General features: G+C 37.6%; 1 protein-coding gene across 3 annotated transcripts in view; it reads left to right on the forward strand.

Moving 5' to 3' along the window:
- DAAM1 (dishevelled associated activator of morphogenesis 1) overlaps window positions 1–15,982 on the forward strand; it is a 150,662-nt gene extending 134,680 nt beyond the window's left edge. For all 3 annotated transcript variants that reach the window (XM_036218349.1, XM_036218351.1, XM_036218350.1), the window contains 5 exons: window positions 962–1,069; window positions 2,497–2,557; window positions 5,422–5,553; window positions 8,635–8,805; window positions 13,208–15,982. In XM_036218349.1, coding sequence (XP_036074242.1) covers window positions 962–1,069; window positions 2,497–2,557; window positions 5,422–5,553; window positions 8,635–8,805; window positions 13,208–13,417 — 682 coding nt within the window. In that variant the 3' untranslated portion in view covers window positions 13,418–15,982. The remainder of the gene's footprint in view (window positions 1–961; window positions 1,070–2,496; window positions 2,558–5,421; window positions 5,554–8,634; window positions 8,806–13,207) is intronic.
- The last annotated feature ends 1,942 nt before the right edge of the window (window positions 15,983–17,924 follow it).

Here is a 17,924-nt window from a genome sequence, read left to right on the forward strand (position 1 = left end):
AGGGTTTTTAAAAAAATAGCCACACCTGGTCCCTCCTTGCAGTTAAATGAATCTCAGTTTGGCCCAGGCATCTGGGGTCCAGATGATTATAATGTGCAGTAAACTCAGGGGACAACAGGACCAAACTCCCACAGCTTTGCCTAACAGATAGTGTTATCAAACGCCCACCTTTTCAACCCAGGTCAGTCAGGGTTCAGCCCTGTCACCACCAAAGAGGGAGAGAGGGGTTATGCAGTTAGGAGCTGAAGTAGTGCTAATTTTAGGAAGTGGATTCTTGGCGCCGGCAATGATATCATATTCGTGATGGCACAGACCTGGCTCACTTCCAGGCCGAGCCCTGAAACAAGGGGCTTTCTAACTTTCCGACCACCCTGTGATGCAACGGCAAAACAAATGAGTCAGAAGGGAACAGAGCTAACAAAACAAATGAGTCAGAGAGGAAAAAAGTTACAGAGTTAAAAGAAACCCTAAATGAGAATTATCAAAAATTGTCATCAGTGAGTTGCTGCTCTGTTATTTTTAGAATTGAAAATAGCTGTCCTCCATTAGTGGATTAAACATCCCTCAGACCCCCACCCCACCCTGCTTGTCATGCACTCTCAGGGCACACCTCTTCTCTGGATGGATGCACTGTGACAGTGTGTCTGCATCGGCAATGGCCCAGGTTCATTTCCATCACCTATGTCATTACCCAGATTTTGAAGGATGCTCATCATGGGCCAAAGAAGTAATATTATCCCCTTCCCTCCCCTTTTAGAAGATGTATGCTTTCTTTTTGACATATATTTATGTAAATCCCATGTAGATTCTCCCCTTCTCTTGAGAACCCTTGCCTTATAGGAACCTCCAAATTTTGAAATTAATGCAGGAATGTAGCACTCTAGTGGGTTCAACCACATGAATGTACAAATCATATGCAGATATTAACGATGGTTAATACTCTTTCCTTCTTTAACTGTAGGAACATTACACTTTTGCACTATCTCATAACTATTGTGGAAAATAAATACCCTAAGGTTCTCAACCTAAATGAAGAACTGCGAGATATTCCTCAAGCAGCAAAAGTAAAGTAAGTACCTACAGTGAATTGCTTTCATTTTTTTTAAGTCATTTGGACTGTGCTTTAGCCATTGAGATAATTAGCTTCGCATGAAAAGGGTCCTTCTGTTTGCTTTCCCCTGAAAACTAGTATACGAAATAAAGTTTGAATCTTATCCAAATATTATCCAACTGTGTTACACGGTTTTGAATATATGTATTTGTTCTAGCTCCTTCTCCATACTCCTGCGTGTAATATCTAACTTCCACAAAAACCTTACTATGAGTTTATTCAGAGCACATATTATGAATTAAGGAAAGTGGTTTCACTAGCTCTTTTCAAAGGCAGTTCTGTTAAAATACAGGTAGGAGGACCTATATTTTAGTTAAATGAAGATAGATGATTAAACAAATAGAAGACCTCATGTCAGGAAGTAGCTAGTAATTTTCACATGTGCATACACTCCCAGAAACCAAGGCAGCCTTTTCATGAAAAGCAGTCTCTATGCAAATGAGAAACTAAAAATAAAAAATGGAAAGTTGCCAAACTTTCACCACAAACTTCACACCAGTTTTCAGAGACAGAAGCAGGCAATTTTCCTTGCTGTTCTCTCCTCCTTCTTTTGACCTTTAAAAAAAAAGTACATATATAATATATGTAATATATATAACATATATAATATTTATATATATTTATATTTTACATATAAATATATTAACTGCATCTTTTAGAGTGAATTTGAAAAATATGATAAGTAGGCTAATTTTTTCTTTCTGTGTTTAGAGTTTGGTAGAAATGTACCATGTGAGATATAAAATGTTAAAGTAAATGAAGCACTTGTGAATTTGTTTACATGTGAATTATCTGCGAGAATGAAATTGTAATCGCTAATATTTAAAAGTCATCAAATAAAAAGCCTCATGGAAGAAGCCCAGGAAATTTTCTGTTTAAAAAAAAAGGGGGAGGGGGAGAAAAACTAGTTAATATAACTTTAAGAAAATCCATAGTTGATTGAAATTTAAGTGATTACCTTGTAGTTTTTATATTACCAGAGCTTTCATGAAAAGCAATACAATAATTATGAAAACACAATGTGAATATGATTATGAATAAGCCTGTTTCTTTTACTTATTCAAAGGGAGTGACACCTGGCAAGATATTTATTTCCACATATAGTAGTTTACTTACGTGAGATTTTTGTGAGATTGAGACATGAAATATATTTGTACAGATGGAAAGATATTTTTATTCAGATTTTAACCTATAAAATATACCTGCTGTCAGTAGAAAATAAAAAACATAATTCCATACCTAAATTCCATAAGTTTAAAATGTTGTCTTTCTATGAGATCTGAACATTGAAGGGAATTTTAAACAAGTGTGCAGTATTAAATTCATCATATATTTAATGCCCATAAGTCACATGTTGGTTACTAAAATGTTGCTGTTTACAACAGCATGACCGAACTGGACAAAGAAATAAGTACCTTGAGAAGTGGCCTGAAAGCAGTAGAGATGGTGAGTATTTGTTTCTCGTTCTAATTCCCAGTCTCATCACTATCTCTAGTGCTGGTGATGTCCAGCAGTGAGTTGCTGGCTGCCTAGGCATGTAGTATTCCTGGATAAACCTTTATTGATTTAAAAAGGCAAACAAAGAAGCAAAGGCAGGTTGCGTTTAGCCAGGCAACTCAGCTGTCGGCAGTAAGATGTCATGGCAGTGTCACTGCCGCAGGAGCTGGGAAACTGGACCTAGAGTTCCAGCAATTTCCTGCTTGTGAGGCAGGACTCATTAAAGTGCATCGGGTTAGATAATCTTCGTGGATCCTCTTGGTGTTCACGTTCTATTAATAAATGATTTCTGCTCTCTAGACATCACAGAGCAGTGGAACTTCTCCATTGTCTTTGAGTTGGCCCAAAGGGGAGTATTTATTGAGCAGACACTTGGGTGTACAGTCTGTTCTCAAGGCAAGGGGTCACTGTGATTCAGAAGCCTTGCCTTACAGGTGTTGCAATGGCCTAGAGCAATCAGTCTAACAAATATTCACTTAGCCCAGCCATACCCAGATAAACAAAGTTGCCTGGGGTGGGGGGGGAGGAAGGGTGAATTTAGGTTAGTCTGAGGCTTGTGATAATGACTGGCATGTGTTAGAGGAAGCTCCTCTTCTGGAGGAGATGAACTTTGATCTGTGGCTAAGAAAGAAGGTGAGTAAACTTAAGTGCTAGGAGAGAGGTTGTCCCAGGTATACAGACAACTGGGGCCCAGGCCTCCGCTGAAGGAAAGCAGGTCAGACTGCTGGAGGCCAAGGAGTCTGTGGAATTAAACATGACTGGGATGGCACAGTGCCACGTGGGTACTGCCCAAATACTGCCACCAGTGAGGAGACGGGTCAGGGGTTGAGAAAGCTAGCTCAGGAGAGTGGACATCGCTCTGGTGTGGCACTTGGAAAAGGAGTCTGATTCACGAGCAGCTTGGAAATGTGCCCCTTTCTTAAGTATTTTTCAAATCATTTATCAGTAATGCCGTGAAGACCTTCCTTTTTTAAATCACAAAACTATGCCATACGAAGTAGTCAACTTCATTAAACACATACCTCTAAGTAAAAATTAAAGTTATAATGTCTAATCTTTTCTGTTTGTTTTTAATAAACTAAGGAGCACCTGGGGGTGAGGGGAGGGGGGTGATGGTGCTGTTTGAAAAGAAAAGAAGATGAGCTAATGGAGAGAATCTTTTTCTCCCAGCCCCAGTGAGCCAAGAGACTGAGTGAGCACAGCACGTAGGACGATCCTCGGCTCTCAGAGGCCAAACCAAAGAAAGGCGGTGTGGGACGAGGCTTGTTTTATTTCCTCCCTGTAGAAGGCTTTCTTGAGGACAGCATGGCAGTTATGACAGCCCCAATGCCTCATAATGGGTGTTCTGATCCTTGCACCTGAGCTAGTTCACAGCAGAGCATGAGAAAGGGAGCCCAAGGAAGTTTTGGGTGTTGGGTTTATTAAAGGTAGTTTTGCTGAAATCTCCAGCCCCTGGGTCATGTGTGCTAGAACACATTCTTCATAGGGAAGGGGCTACAGAAGCCTCCCCCTCCCCCGGCAGCTTAAATGTCAAGATATCGCACAGGAAGGAAATACTGGGAGGAGGACCTTGGCTTGTCTAAATATTCATGATTTCTGATTGTGATTTGCCCAAATTTATTAGATTGTTTGAAGAGATCAAAGATGGACTTCTTATGAAATTATACATTAATGAAGCACTTTAAAATCGCTTTCATGTCTTTGCGTCTCACACATGCGGCATGCCCACTTCCCAGGCCAAAATAGTAGAATCATGGCAATTTCAGTCAAAGCAAACTGCATAATTTATAAGTTTCCACTTCTGTCATTTCATTTGATTCTCATAGTAATGTGGATATTGCTCTACTTTTACAAATGAAGAAACTGAGGCCCAAGCTACTTGGTATGGGTAAAAAGTAAATCAGTGGTGAAGCTGATACAGCCCCCAGAGCCTGTGGCCTCTACATTCCTGCTTGTCTGTACCTTTGCCAAAGCAGGTACGAAAGAAAAGAGAGAGATTCAGATTGAGACAGTTGGACACAGCGTAGTTGTTACTGGGACTCTGGAGTCAGGCAGACCTAAGTTCACATTCTGGCTCTGTCATGTATCAGTTACTTGACTTTGAGCAAATTACACTTTAAACTCTCTAAACCTCAATTTACATGCCTGTACAGTGGGGATAATGCCTCACTCATGGAAGTGTTGTAGGATTAAATAATGTGCATCTGGCAATGGTTTAATTAATTATTAAAATTAGATTTGGAAAAAATTAGATATGAATAACCTGTGTGTATGAAGAATATGGATAGTTAACAAGATACTAATACTCCTGCCTGCCTGTTAACAAGAGCTAAATGGTATGGACAAGAAGCAAAATGGTAGTTGATTATGGTGCCAAATGCTACAGTTGCAATTCTACTGACCCAGATATCATGGTTTAGGAAGTAAATAGACTTGGCACAGAATATCAACAATGAAATTCTCTTGCTTTCAGTCACACGCCCTTTAAATCCAATTTACTTTCCATTATTCATTTAATTTCTATTCATTTTATCCAAATACTAATATGCTTATGTTAAAGCCAACATAAGAAAACACCCTGATGAAGTACTCAGATGATTGGTTAAACTGCTGTTTACAAAAATGTGTGTGCACATGGACATGGCTGTAACGTGGCGGGAAGAAGGACTAGTGGAGCTAGAGCATCACAAAATGTTTCAGAGCAGGTTTCTATGTGTTTGCCACTCTGACTTATTAAATTTTAGTATGAAAATGAGGCAAGGTATGCCTGCACTTGAAGCCTTTGCTGACATTGTTCATTTCTTGTGTTTAAGGAGCTGGAATATCAGAAGTCTCAGCCCCCGCAGCCCGGAGATAAGTTTGTGTCTGTTGTCAGCCAGTTCATCACAGTAGCCAGCTTCAGCTTCTCTGATGTTGAAGATCTTCTAGCAGAAGCAAAGGACCTGGTACGTTTCCCCTTGCACACTGAGTATTGTCTGACAGGCCGGTACTTTCAGATATTGTACTATATTTTCATTCTTAGGACTGTGTTCAATTGAAACGGACCCTTTTTGTCTAGATGGCCTATGGTGCCTTTAGGTTAGCAAGACCATGAAGTATCTGAATGGTATATAACCAATAAATGCTCTGACAATTTTCTCATGGTTGGTAGTGGATCAAAGTACTTGTCTCAGAAAATCAGAAAAGAGTAGATTGTGAAAACCAGAGGTGAGAGCAGGAGGGACCATGTACCTCAGTAGCTGTAAGTAGTATGCTCTCCTGAGATAGAAAGTCGGGAGGACAGGATACTCCCTCTTAAAATCTCATATTAAATGAGATGCACTTTAATTCACAGCTTCATCACAGTAGGAATAGAAGACATTTCTTTTTATGATTTTTGCTCTTTCAAAATTTTGTTTTCCTATAAAGGAATAGTTTTTGTTCGCTAATAACCAAGATCTTTAAATTCTCCTGCCCCTACTCCCTCTCTCCCTGGCCCCACCATTGCTCTCATTATTTCCACTTCCAAAATATATACACATTCATTACATATATATATGAACACATTCTCTCATTCTCCCTCATCCCCCTTCTTAATATTAAGCTCTCACCCTGCCCTACTGAGTACTTCCATACGTCCCATCTCTCAGTTGCCACAACTTTTACTTTAAATTCAACCTTTCCTTTGAGTAATGGATGCCCTTTTTCTGTGGTCATGTGTTTGGTGATAGATATGAATCGTTTATGTAAGTGTACCTACACACTGGTTAAAGTTCAGAAGTAGACTGTGTTAAGGTACATTAGCTAGTCTCAACCTTAAACCCTACTTCCAACACCACTAAATAAATGGAAAGGCGATATGCGACTCCTGTTGGAGGTCCAGTCTCTGCTATCGCGTGACTGCAGTCAGTCAGCCGTGTCAGCAGCCTCCACTGGCATCGCTTCCAGCCATGTCTTGTGTATACCTCACTGTTTTGGAGTATACACTATATGAAAGAAGGGACCCTCACCCCAAACCATGCAATATGGTATTTACTCCATCAAGGGCTCTGGGTAGTTAACATTTTATTTAAACACACACACACACACACACACACACACAACTACTCTTTTTCCCTTCATTTTAGCGTGGGAACTTTAATCTGGAACTAGTTTTCTTCAGATTTCTAAGACTAAAATATACATGACTTCATCGGCAACTAGAATTCCTAGATAAAAAGATCATTCAGGATGGCTTGAAGTGCATGAACTTGAATGTTTTAGAAACTCAATTGTGGGCTATCTATTGCTGTTTTGTTCATTCCAGAACTTTTAAAAATTAGCTTTTAAAACCATGGAATAAGCTAGAGCACTGTATGTGGCATGTGAAGAATGTTGTGTTCTTTGCTAAAGAGCTCTGGTTTCTAACAGAATATTTCCAAATAAGTAAAACGTTGAGAACAACTCAGTGAGGGAAAAAATGATAAAAAGAACATTTTTATTATAAATTTAAAGATATGAAATAATATTTATAAAATGTCATATATATACATGCATATATATAACAATCAAAAATTTTTATTTAAGAATAAATATTAGGGGGAATTGAAAGGAGGGAATCAAATGGTACAACTTTCCAGTTATAAATAAGTGCTGGGATGTAATGTACAAATGACGACTAGAGTTGACCATATGCAGTATGCTGTACTTGAAAAGGTATTAAGAGAGTAGGCCTAAGAATTCTCATTCAAGGGAAACAAATTTTTTTCATTTTTTAAATCTATACGACATGGATATTAACTAACCTTGTGATAATCATTTCATGATATAGATAAATCAGGTCATTATACTATACATCTTAAGTGCTGAATGTAATTATATCTCAATAAAATGGGGGATGGGGACAAAAAATACAAGAGAATAAATATTGAAAACATTTCCTTTAGGTAGATAGTATCACTGAAATATTAGGACACCTTGATATAATAAAGACAAGTAATTCAAGAAAAATAAAAGCAGTCAGAAACCCTTGGGTTGGGGGGATACTGCATAGACATTTCATGGTCTAAATATGAAAAAAATTATTAAAGATCTAGAAATGATTAAGTAATTAATTAGGAAGAGGGAATGCAAAGTCGTTGGACTTTGAAGCTAGAAACACGATCCTTAGTAGCTTAAGAGGAAGAGACTTAGATCCTATAGAAGGAAGAAACATTCTAACAATTTGACCAACATTGAACACTATTTGGATAGTCATAATAATGCTAAGACTCCCGAAGTCATGTGATCTCAAATTATAAAGATAACTACCAAAAGGACTAAAATTAGAAACAGTTAAAACTAAAAAGACTGAAAATACAATTTTGTTACATGAAAATATTTTTATCAAATTCTTTAAAATTCCCCCTTAATATTTTGCATTTAGCCATTTAAAAAAAAAATTGCTTTGAAAGGAATTCTAAAACAAAGAATTTAGAATAAAATTATGTTCTCAGTCACAAATCGTGGGTTGCGTTAATGCTTCCATAATCAGTTATTGTTTCCTAATTGAGGCCCAGGAAATATAACAGTACCAGCATTGTTTATGATTAGAAAGAGCATCTAAGAAGCACTGAATCCCATTTGCTTTTGATATTAACCATATGGCACCAATAAATGATATTAAACTACTTCAAAGAAAAGTTGAAAGTACAAGTTTCCCTACCCCTGCTGAGTTTGCTATTAGTTTTATGTCTTAAATGTTCTGCCTTACAATATTTTGCTTTTTTGTTTTTACTACTGTTTAGTTAATAAAATGTCATAGGAGGTAATCATAGATGTTAAGCTCAAATGAGGCAGACAAGAATAATGGTTTCAAAAACTGAGGAGTATTAAATTTTTTACTTTAGAAATAACCAATAGACATGTCTGGCAGCTAAAGATTACAATAGGCTCACTAAAATCCAGCATGTTATATTGACTCAACTTGAGTTCGAGTCCTTCTAGTGAGATTTACGTTTGATTATGGAACCCTCATAGAACACTGAACTTCTTAAACCTTTTTTTTTTTTTTTTTTTTTTTTTTCCAGTTTACCAAAGCAGTGAAACACTTTGGAGAAGAAGCTGGCAAAATACAGCCGGACGAGTTCTTTGGCATTTTTGATCAGTTTCTTCAAGCTGTGTCAGAAGCCAAACAAGAAAATGAAAACATGAGAAAGAAGAAGGAAGAGGAAGAGCGCCGAGCTCGCATGGAAGCTCAGGTAAGAGAATGATCAACAGGCGATTCCACCTCCTGGAAGTTCTGTTGCTGCAACTGTGGGTTTTTAAACAGTGCTTTGGTATGTTGGCAAGAAGGAGGGCATCAAAGCACTCTCTCTAATGCTGCTGGGAGTTTAAATTGGTATAAAGTTTCCCGTAGGCAGTTTGGCATATCCAAAGCCCAAAAAACGATCTCCACATTTTTTTATCTGAAATCTCATTTCTTAGAAATTATTCTAAATAAATCATCATAAATTTGCAGAAGAGAGCAGCAATCTTTCCCCAACTGGGTAACAGTCTAAGTGTTTACCAGATAGGCATTGGTTCTAAATGATGTAATAGCTAAATAATGAATTTTTATGAAATCCTTAAAAGTCATTTTTTCAAAAATTATTTAATAATGTGAGAAAGCTTAAAAAATGATTTCTACATGAAATCTTTTTTTCTTGTAAAATAAGTATTAATATGTATAATAATGGTGGTAGGATTTTTGCAAAAAAAGTTCACAATGGTTATCTTTTGATAGTAGGATTAAAGATGATTTTTTTCCACTTTTTGTTTCTCTAAATTATCTAAATCTTCTACTCTCTCTTCCCTGAAACAAATATACAATCACCACTTGTGTATTATTTGGCTTGTAATTATATAACTCATATATGGCAAGTTCTAGGCATCCACAATAGATATGGGCTAAGCCTTTAATAAAAGGAGTGGGCCGATGAGTATTTGCTTTGCTCTTTATATACCATCAAAGAGACTAATGTTTGGGGTCTATTTAATAGTGATAACTTTTTGCTCCTTTATAGAAATACAAATTGCTTCAATTGCTCTTTTTTTAAATTTTTTTTTTATTTTTTTAATTATAGTTGGCATACAATATTATATTAGTTTCAGGTAGGGAACATAGTGATTAGACATTTAAGTAACTTATGACGTGATCACCCCGGTAAGTCTAGTACCCATCTGACACTATACAGAGTTTTTACAGTATTAATGCCTATATTCCTTATGCTATACTTTATATCTGCATGACTATTTTTAACTACCAATTTGTACTTTTTAATCCCTTCCCCTTTTTCACCCACCCCCTCTTTCCCCTCCCATCTGGGAAGCTTCAAAATGTTCTTTATATCTATGAGTTTGTTTCTGTTTGTTTATTTTGTTCTTTAGATTCCACATGTAAGTAAAATCATGTGGCATTTGTCTTTCTCTGTCTGACTTACTCCACTCAACACGACACCCTCTAGATCCATCCATGTTATTGCAGATGGCAAGATTTCATTCTTTTTATTATTATTATTATTATTATTTAATGGCTGAGTAATATTCTATTGAGTATATGTACCACCGCCTCTTTATTTGTTCATCCATTGATGGACACCCAGGTTGCCTCCATATCTTGGCTATTCTAAGTAATGCTGCAAGGAACATATAGATGCACATGTCCCTTCAAGGTAGAATTTTAGGCTTCTTCAGATAAATACCCAGAAGTGGAATTATTGGGTCCTTCTTTGTCTCCTGCTATAGCCTTTGTTTTAAGTCTATTTTGTCTGATATAAGTATTGCTACCCCAGGTTTTTTTTTTTTTTTTAGTTTTGCTTCCGTTTTCATGAAGTATCTTCTTTTTCAGTCTGTGTTTGTCTTTTGATCTGAAGTGAATCTCTTGTAGGCAGCATATGTAAGCATCTTGTTTTCTTATCCATTCAGCTACCCTATCTTTTGATTGGAGCATTTAATCCATCTACATTTGAAGTAATTGTTGATAGATATATAGTTACTGCCACTTCATTATTCATATTTTTGATACTTATTTTTTTCTTCTTCTTAAAGAAGTCTCTCCAATATTTCATGTAATACTGGCTTGGTGGTGTTGAACTCCTTTACCTTTTTCTTGTCTGCAAAGTTCTTTATCACTCCTTCGATTCTAAATGATAGCTTTCCTGGGTAGAGAGTAATCTTGGCTGTAGGTCCTTGCTTTCATCACTTTGAATATTTCATGCCAATTCCTCTGGCCTGCAAAGTTTTTGTTGATAAATCAGCTGACAATCTTATGGGAACTCTCTTGTAGGCAACTAATTGCTTTCCTCTTGCCGTTTTTAAGATTGTCTCTTTGTATTTCTCCTTTGGCTCAGTATGGACTTCTCAGTATGGACTTCTCAGTATGGACTTCTTTGGGTTTATTTTGTTTGGGACTGTCTATGCTTCCTGGGCTTGTATATCCATTTCCTTTGCCAGGTTAGGGAAGTTTTCTGTCATTATTTCTTTAAATGGGGTTTCAATTCCTTGCTCTCTCCTCCTTCTGGTACCCCTAGGACGTAAATGCTATACATTCGATGTTGTCCCAGAGGCCCCTTAAACTATCCTCATTTTTTTAAACTCCTTTTTCTTGTTGCTGTTCTGACTAGGTGTTTTCTGCTACCTTATCTTCTAAATTTCTGATTCAGTCCTCTGCTTCATGTGATTTACTGTTGATTCCCTCTAATGGACTCTTCATCTCAGATATTATATTCTTCATTTCTGACTGGTTCCCTTTTATGTTTTTCATCTCCATTTTTATGTTTTCTGTCTCTTCGTTAAAGTTCTCACTGAGTTCATCTACTCTTCCTGTAAGTTCAGTGAGCATCCTTCTAACTAATTTTGAACTCTGCATCTGGTAGATTGTCACTATTTCGTTTAGTTCTTTTTCTGGAGCTTTGTTCTGTTCTTTCATATGGGACATGTGTCTTTGTCTCCCCATTTTGGCTGCCTCCCTGTGTTTGTTTCTAAGTATTAGGTTGGGCTACTAAGTCTCCCAGTCTTAGTAGAGTGGCATAATGTGATAGGTATCCTGTGGGGCCCAGTGGCACAGTTTTCCCTGGTTGCTTGAGCCAGGTGCTCCAGGTGTGTCCCTCGTATAGGTTATGTATGTCCTCCTGTTGTAGTTGAACCATGGTTGCTGTTTGCGTGTTATGGGAGGGATTGACCCTTGGGCTGATTGGTTGTGAGAACTGGCTGGTGAGGGGCCTACCTTATGGAGCAGGATTCACTTTAGCAGGGCTAGGTGCCTGCCCCGTCTGCCCTTCCAGTGTGTCATCCTTGAATGCAGCCCTGTGTGGTGCTTCAGCCCTGGGAGGAGCTCTGCAGTAGCCTGCGCACTCTTCAGCCTGTAGCCTGTGCACTGTCCAGAGCCACCTGGCAAGAGTCACCAAGGAATCTACAGATGGCTGCCACCTGTGCTGGGCTTAGAGGTGCCTCAAAAGACCAAGCTGGGAACCGAGGCCAGCTGCTGCTAGTGCCGCTCTTGGGGCTGCTCAGCAAGTGGTACTGGTACTGCTTGTTTGCGTTTTATGAACATTTAAGAAATTTCAGGAAAGTCTACAGAATAAGCCAAGACATGCCATTTGGAGGCGGCTTGAGTAACCCTACAAGTTGCGAGGGGCAGAGTCTCAGGAAATCACCTGGACCTGGCAACCTGTGATAGCTAGACTGATGGAGATTCAGATATGACGATGCCTACGTCTACACACTGGGAAGTGGGGAGGGCTCAATAAAGGAACAATGGATTCTACCAGCACTTCTGTCTGGGATACAGCTGCCCCTCCAGCTCTCACCCTGAGGCCAGACAATGCACTTCCTCCTTGTATGTCCCTGGCACTTTTCAAGCAGCAGCCCCAGCTCTGGAGCTCAGAGTGAGTGAGTCTGTCAGGTCAGTGAGTAATTTTGTACATAGGCCCTTTAAGAAGAACATCTGCGATTCCCACAGCCCTCCGTCTCACTCAGCCACAATCTCCACTGGTTTTCACAACCAGAAGTCGTGGGGACTTCTCTTCTCAGCACTGGAACCCTGGAATGGAGAGCCCAGTGTGAGGCCAGGACCCCTCGCTCCTCCAGGGAACCTCCACAGCCAAGATATACCTCCCTATTATGAACCACCGTAGGCAGTTATGGGACCAGCACTTTTGGCCTCTCCGCCGCTCCTGCCAGTCTCAAGGTTGTTTCCTATGTCCCTAGTTGTAGGACTTCTGTTACACCAGACCTCGGGCAATTTCCAATGGTGCTTCTACTGTATTTTCATTGTAATTTTCATGTGGTCGTGAGAGAAGGCAAGCATAGTGTCTATCTACTATGCCATCTTGACCGGAAGTTGCTCTTTTTTTTAACTAGAGTATCATGAGGTTTACCTAGCTCCTGCATGGTGAGAGTCTAATCACAAAGTAGTGGTGACCTTATTTCATTATTCATTCCTTCTACAATGAGACCTCTTATCCCAGTTACTCTTTTCTTGCATCATCAAGGAGGTTAGCAGCTACAGACAAACATGGTTTGGTATGACTGAAATCTTGTCATGTTTCACAGAATTCATTGCCACTGAAAACAAAATACACCACTTTGACAGTTCTCTAAGATTTTGCTTTCTATTTGTAGCTCAAAGAACAACGTGAAAGGGAGCGTAAAATGAGGAAAGCAAAAGAGAATAGTGAAGAAGGTGGAGAGTTCGATGACCTGGTTTCAGCTTTACGCTCAGGAGAAGTATTTGACAAAGACCTTTCTAAACTGAAACGGAATCGCAAACGCATTACCAACCAGATGACGGACAGCAGCCGAGAGAGACCAGTCACGAAACTTAATTTCTAATTTTCCTTGAATACTTTTTTAGAAAGCTCACTAGCAGCCCTTTGAAGTGACTAGAACTTTTCATTACACTGCCTTGCAATCCAAACAGTGGCAATTTCTTCTTTCATCTGTGAGTGAATGTGTAAATGTATGTGTATATGTATACTAAAAAAAAATGTATATAGAAGTCTGAGTGTTGTCTGGAGACACATCTGTATGGGTAAAAAAAAAAAAAAAGAAAGAAAGCAACCTTTGTTAATGTATGTGCTCAGAAACACTTTGTGTATGCATTCACATTTAGTGTGGCTCATTTTCTTCCCCTGAACACCATGACTGTTCAAAAGCACAATACTATCTCCTGAAAGAGATGACAGACATTCTCTAGAGTGAAAACAAAAAACAAAAGAAAAAAAAAAGCTTGAGAAATATTTTGTGGTTTCCAAGCTTCGTATACTTTGAAATTATTTTCATTGGTAGAACTGGTGTTGGAAAAATATAGATTTAAAGTGGTTTTTGATAGTCAACAATGTGATGCTGGTTCATCGGTAACTGATAGGACCAGCTTAGAATTTTCGACATTGATGTGGGGATTCGGTCTGTTAATGTTTCTTGAGAACATCTTGCACACAATCTAAATCATGTAGACTCTCAATCAGAATTTTTTTTATATTTAAAACTCGGACATCAATTTTTTTCCCCCTAATTTCATCGAGTTTTCTGCCAAGCGCTCTTGATGATTTCTTTACATTGCTTTTTGAAAGAACACTATTTATCTAAATACAATCTATGCTCTTGTTAAAAAACAAGATTGCCAGAATGTGCTCGTTCTAACAATATAGATATATAAACTTTAAAATAAAATTTTCCACTCAATACCTAAAAGGAAGAATTCTCTGAAGGGATAAAATTATTTTTAAAAAATTTTTATGGGGTGCCTTTTTTTTTTTTTTTTTTTTTGGTATTTTCTATTTTTCTGTTTTATAGGACAAGCTGCGTCTTCTGTAAATATAGGTCTAGACTAAAGGACACTTAGTATATGCACAAAATGTCAACAATACCAACAGAGATGCCAAGATCTATTTATCTCCAAGTATGTTCAAAGTGGTTTCCTGTTTATATGTTGTCATTTTAAATTGTGTGTCAGTAAAACTACCTGTAAATTTTCAGTCCAAAAGATAAAGCTCTCAGGGAGAAATGAATAAAAACAATGAACATTAGAAAATAAAATATAGATGCTTACCATTAACCTACCAACTCTTAATATCCTTAAGTTATATGTAAAGAGGACTGTTACTTTTCTTTTTCTTTTCTTTCTTTTTTTTTTTTTTTTTTTTTTTTTTTTTTTTTTTTTTTTTTTTGCTTTGCTTTATTTATTTGTAGTGGGGGAGGGAGACTAAGGTTCTCTCTTTTATTTCCATTGATCCTGTTGTGGTTAGGTTTCCTGTGGAGAGAGTAGTTTGTCCTGTTGCACTAGAACATTATTTACTCATTGAATTGAGTTTTTCAGTCAATTAACAAATATTTATTAAACACCTACTATGTATCAGGCATAGTAGGGCTACAATGGTAAGCAAGACAGAACCCCTGCCCCCAAAGAGCTCACGTTCTAATGGGGACCTTAAGGGGTGAATAGAATACCAATGTGTGCGCTGTACAGGAATCGTGCTATTTAAAAATAATTTGTATAAACTATAATGCTTAGTGCAGATGGCAAGGTCTCTGTGCTATGTGAAAGCTGTGAAATAGTGCTCTAAGAGTTGTCAAGAGCTGTGGTTTTACATTTTTCCCCTCATTGCAAAACTTAGTGACTTTCTACACATTATATGGAAGTAAATGAGTAGCTGATTAAACGGTCATAAATACACAGCAGAGGTTGCGCTCCCCCAACCCTTAGTTACCACGGTCTGCAAATACACCACATTAAAGGTACAGATGGAGACTTAGCTCAAACAAGGCTTAGAGATGAGGAGGAGTGGGCTATGCTGATGGATCTGTCTATTCCTTAACTAAAGTGCCTCTATGTATATTCTTTTCTATTTATAGCTGGAGAAATTTGGTCTGGCTCAATTTTGGAACTATTTTGAAAATGGCTTTGTTTTACAGTTTAAGGAATGGACAAGTGAATGGAGAGTCACATAAAGGAGCAAGTTTGTGTATCATGCCCCTCTTGCCCCTTTTTAATCATCTTAATTTTGATATGGCCATCCTGGTAGGCCATCTTTGCCATTTCTATTTTTGGTTTCTTTCCCCAAAAGCTGTGTGCAGGTAATTCTATGTGCCATTGTTAAAAAAAAATCTACTTTTTAGATTGGTGCTGGTATAAGTAGCCACTTTTCTCTCTTGGGTGCGTGTTTTAAATTTGTTTGTTTGTTTTTTTAAATTAATGCCAAAAAGAAAAAGCATTATAATTTGTAAACTTAATTATATGTCTTGTATCTTATTAGCTTAGCAGTTGGAACCACTTAGTCTTTAGGTGCAAGACTGTTGTTATAGTACCAAGAAAAAAATGTTGTATGTGTTACGAGATTGTACATTTTTTTTAAATAGCGATATGCAATAAAGAGATGAATTCATTGAGTGTATGTATATGCTTTCTATGAGTTATTAAAATAGCACTATCAAGTTTCTTTGCACTTTCCACTGTTAAATTTAAATATTGCAAATTGTTTACTAAGTCAGAAATATACACATATTATTTAACTTGTCCATACTGAACCTAGAAGGGTATAGTTTTCTGCTATGGCTTATTCAATATGTCCCCAGACTACCATATCATTCCTCTTTCTATAACTCTTTCCATAACCTCTTTGTGTAACTCTATGGGTTATACAGTTTCCCGGAGGGACTACTGATGAAATTATTCAACTGAGAGTATTGAAAAGACCCAAGTCCCCGGAATCAAAATATTTTTGATTTTGAAGCATTTCCTTTTTAAAAATTAATTTGTGGTATAGATCAATATGGGGAAGTGTCACCTATACAGAGGAAAAGGTGTATTTTATCCTCTGAAAATTGGGACTTTCTTCAGCCCTACATAATTTTGGCTGCCTGGCTTTCCTCCACCCAATTTGAAGTCAAGCTGAAAACAAATCGTCCCAGTGGTTGATAGAGGACTGAAGCACTTTCGATTTTTAGAATGGACTCATAATGTTCTTGACAACCATCTTGTTTTTCATCTAGTCACTCGATACTGCATGGTATCCAAGGGCTGCTTAGTTCTCAGTCAGATAGGAGAGAGCCTTCTATATGTTGGACAAATTTTATATTCCATCCCATAAATGGAATGTACTATTGCCTATGTGTACATCTGAATGTGGAGCTTTGTCCAGAACCACCTAGATACATCAGTTGCCCTTGATGTATTGATAGAAATAGGGGAAAATATGAAACTTTCATGTCATTACACTTATTTTTATGTCTTTGGTTCCCCCCAGAAATCATCACTGGGAAAAATATGCTTTTGTCAAGTGGTGAATCTATTCGATCTTCCAAAACTTTGCCCCTTTTCTGTAAAGTAACACAGGTTTTTGTGAGGCAAAATAAAGATAATCTTTATTAAACTAGTTTGGACACAATTATTCAAAAGACTGAGTTCTGAAAAGAGGAATTTTTTCAGATTTTTTTCTTTAAATAACATCAGCTGTTTTCTATCAAGTGGAAAAATTAAAGAACTCTCAAGGTTTAAGAGTTACTTGGTACTGTTCAGTTCCATAAACATTAGCTTTGAGAAGTTAAGTTTCTCTACATTGGACTGTGCAGAGAAATTTAAAGTCAAGGTTGTAGGGCTTCTTGCATTGGGGTCATTTATAGATCACTACTATGTTAAGTGCCCATTTTCTCTAAATGGTCTATATGTTGGTTTAAGTCTCTATATCCCCATTTCCCCTATTAATATGAACTCTACTGAAGTTTAAAAACCTGTTGAGTTCATAATTAACAAATGGCTTAAAATCTATAAATTCTTAGAGAAAGTTTGGAACCCCTAGAGAAAGGAGTTTCTTTAAGGAATTTTGCATTTTCCATAGCAAAGACAAAATTATTTTTCATCAATCTTGTGGAGAAAACATCAAATCTATGGTTCCTTCCCTGACATGCTTTTGTCTACTATAGTCAACAGTGTGTTTCCATGGTATCAAACTAACAACATAAACACTAGGTTGCACGCTAGAGATTTTTGACAAAGGATATCCTTATATGTATCAAACCTTGATGTGTTTTTGTTTTTCATGGGAGAGGAGTATCAATTTTACCACGTCATTTAAATAAAATATTTGTTCCCTCTGCTTCTCTGCCTGTGGTTTCTTTCACTGAGAGAAGGAAGAGAGGAAACAGTTCAATACTGGTCTTCAGTACCATCTTCTATTTGATTTACACCCATTATGGTCATATGGGGACATTTCTGTAGCAAAAGAATCTGCAGCCCCCCATGTGATGGTGAGCATTTCTTGTTAGTGTCCTTACCGCCATCCCAGGCCTCCAGTGTAGAGAAACTTTGTCTACTAAGATTTGGGGACCATCTAACTCTTCT

The sequence above is a fragment of the Rousettus aegyptiacus genome, unplaced genomic scaffold, assembly GCF_014176215.1.
Source record: "Rousettus aegyptiacus isolate mRouAeg1 unplaced genomic scaffold, mRouAeg1.p scaffold_m13_p_3, whole genome shotgun sequence".
In the NCBI taxonomy this organism is placed as follows: domain Eukaryota; kingdom Metazoa; phylum Chordata; class Mammalia; order Chiroptera; family Pteropodidae; genus Rousettus; species Rousettus aegyptiacus.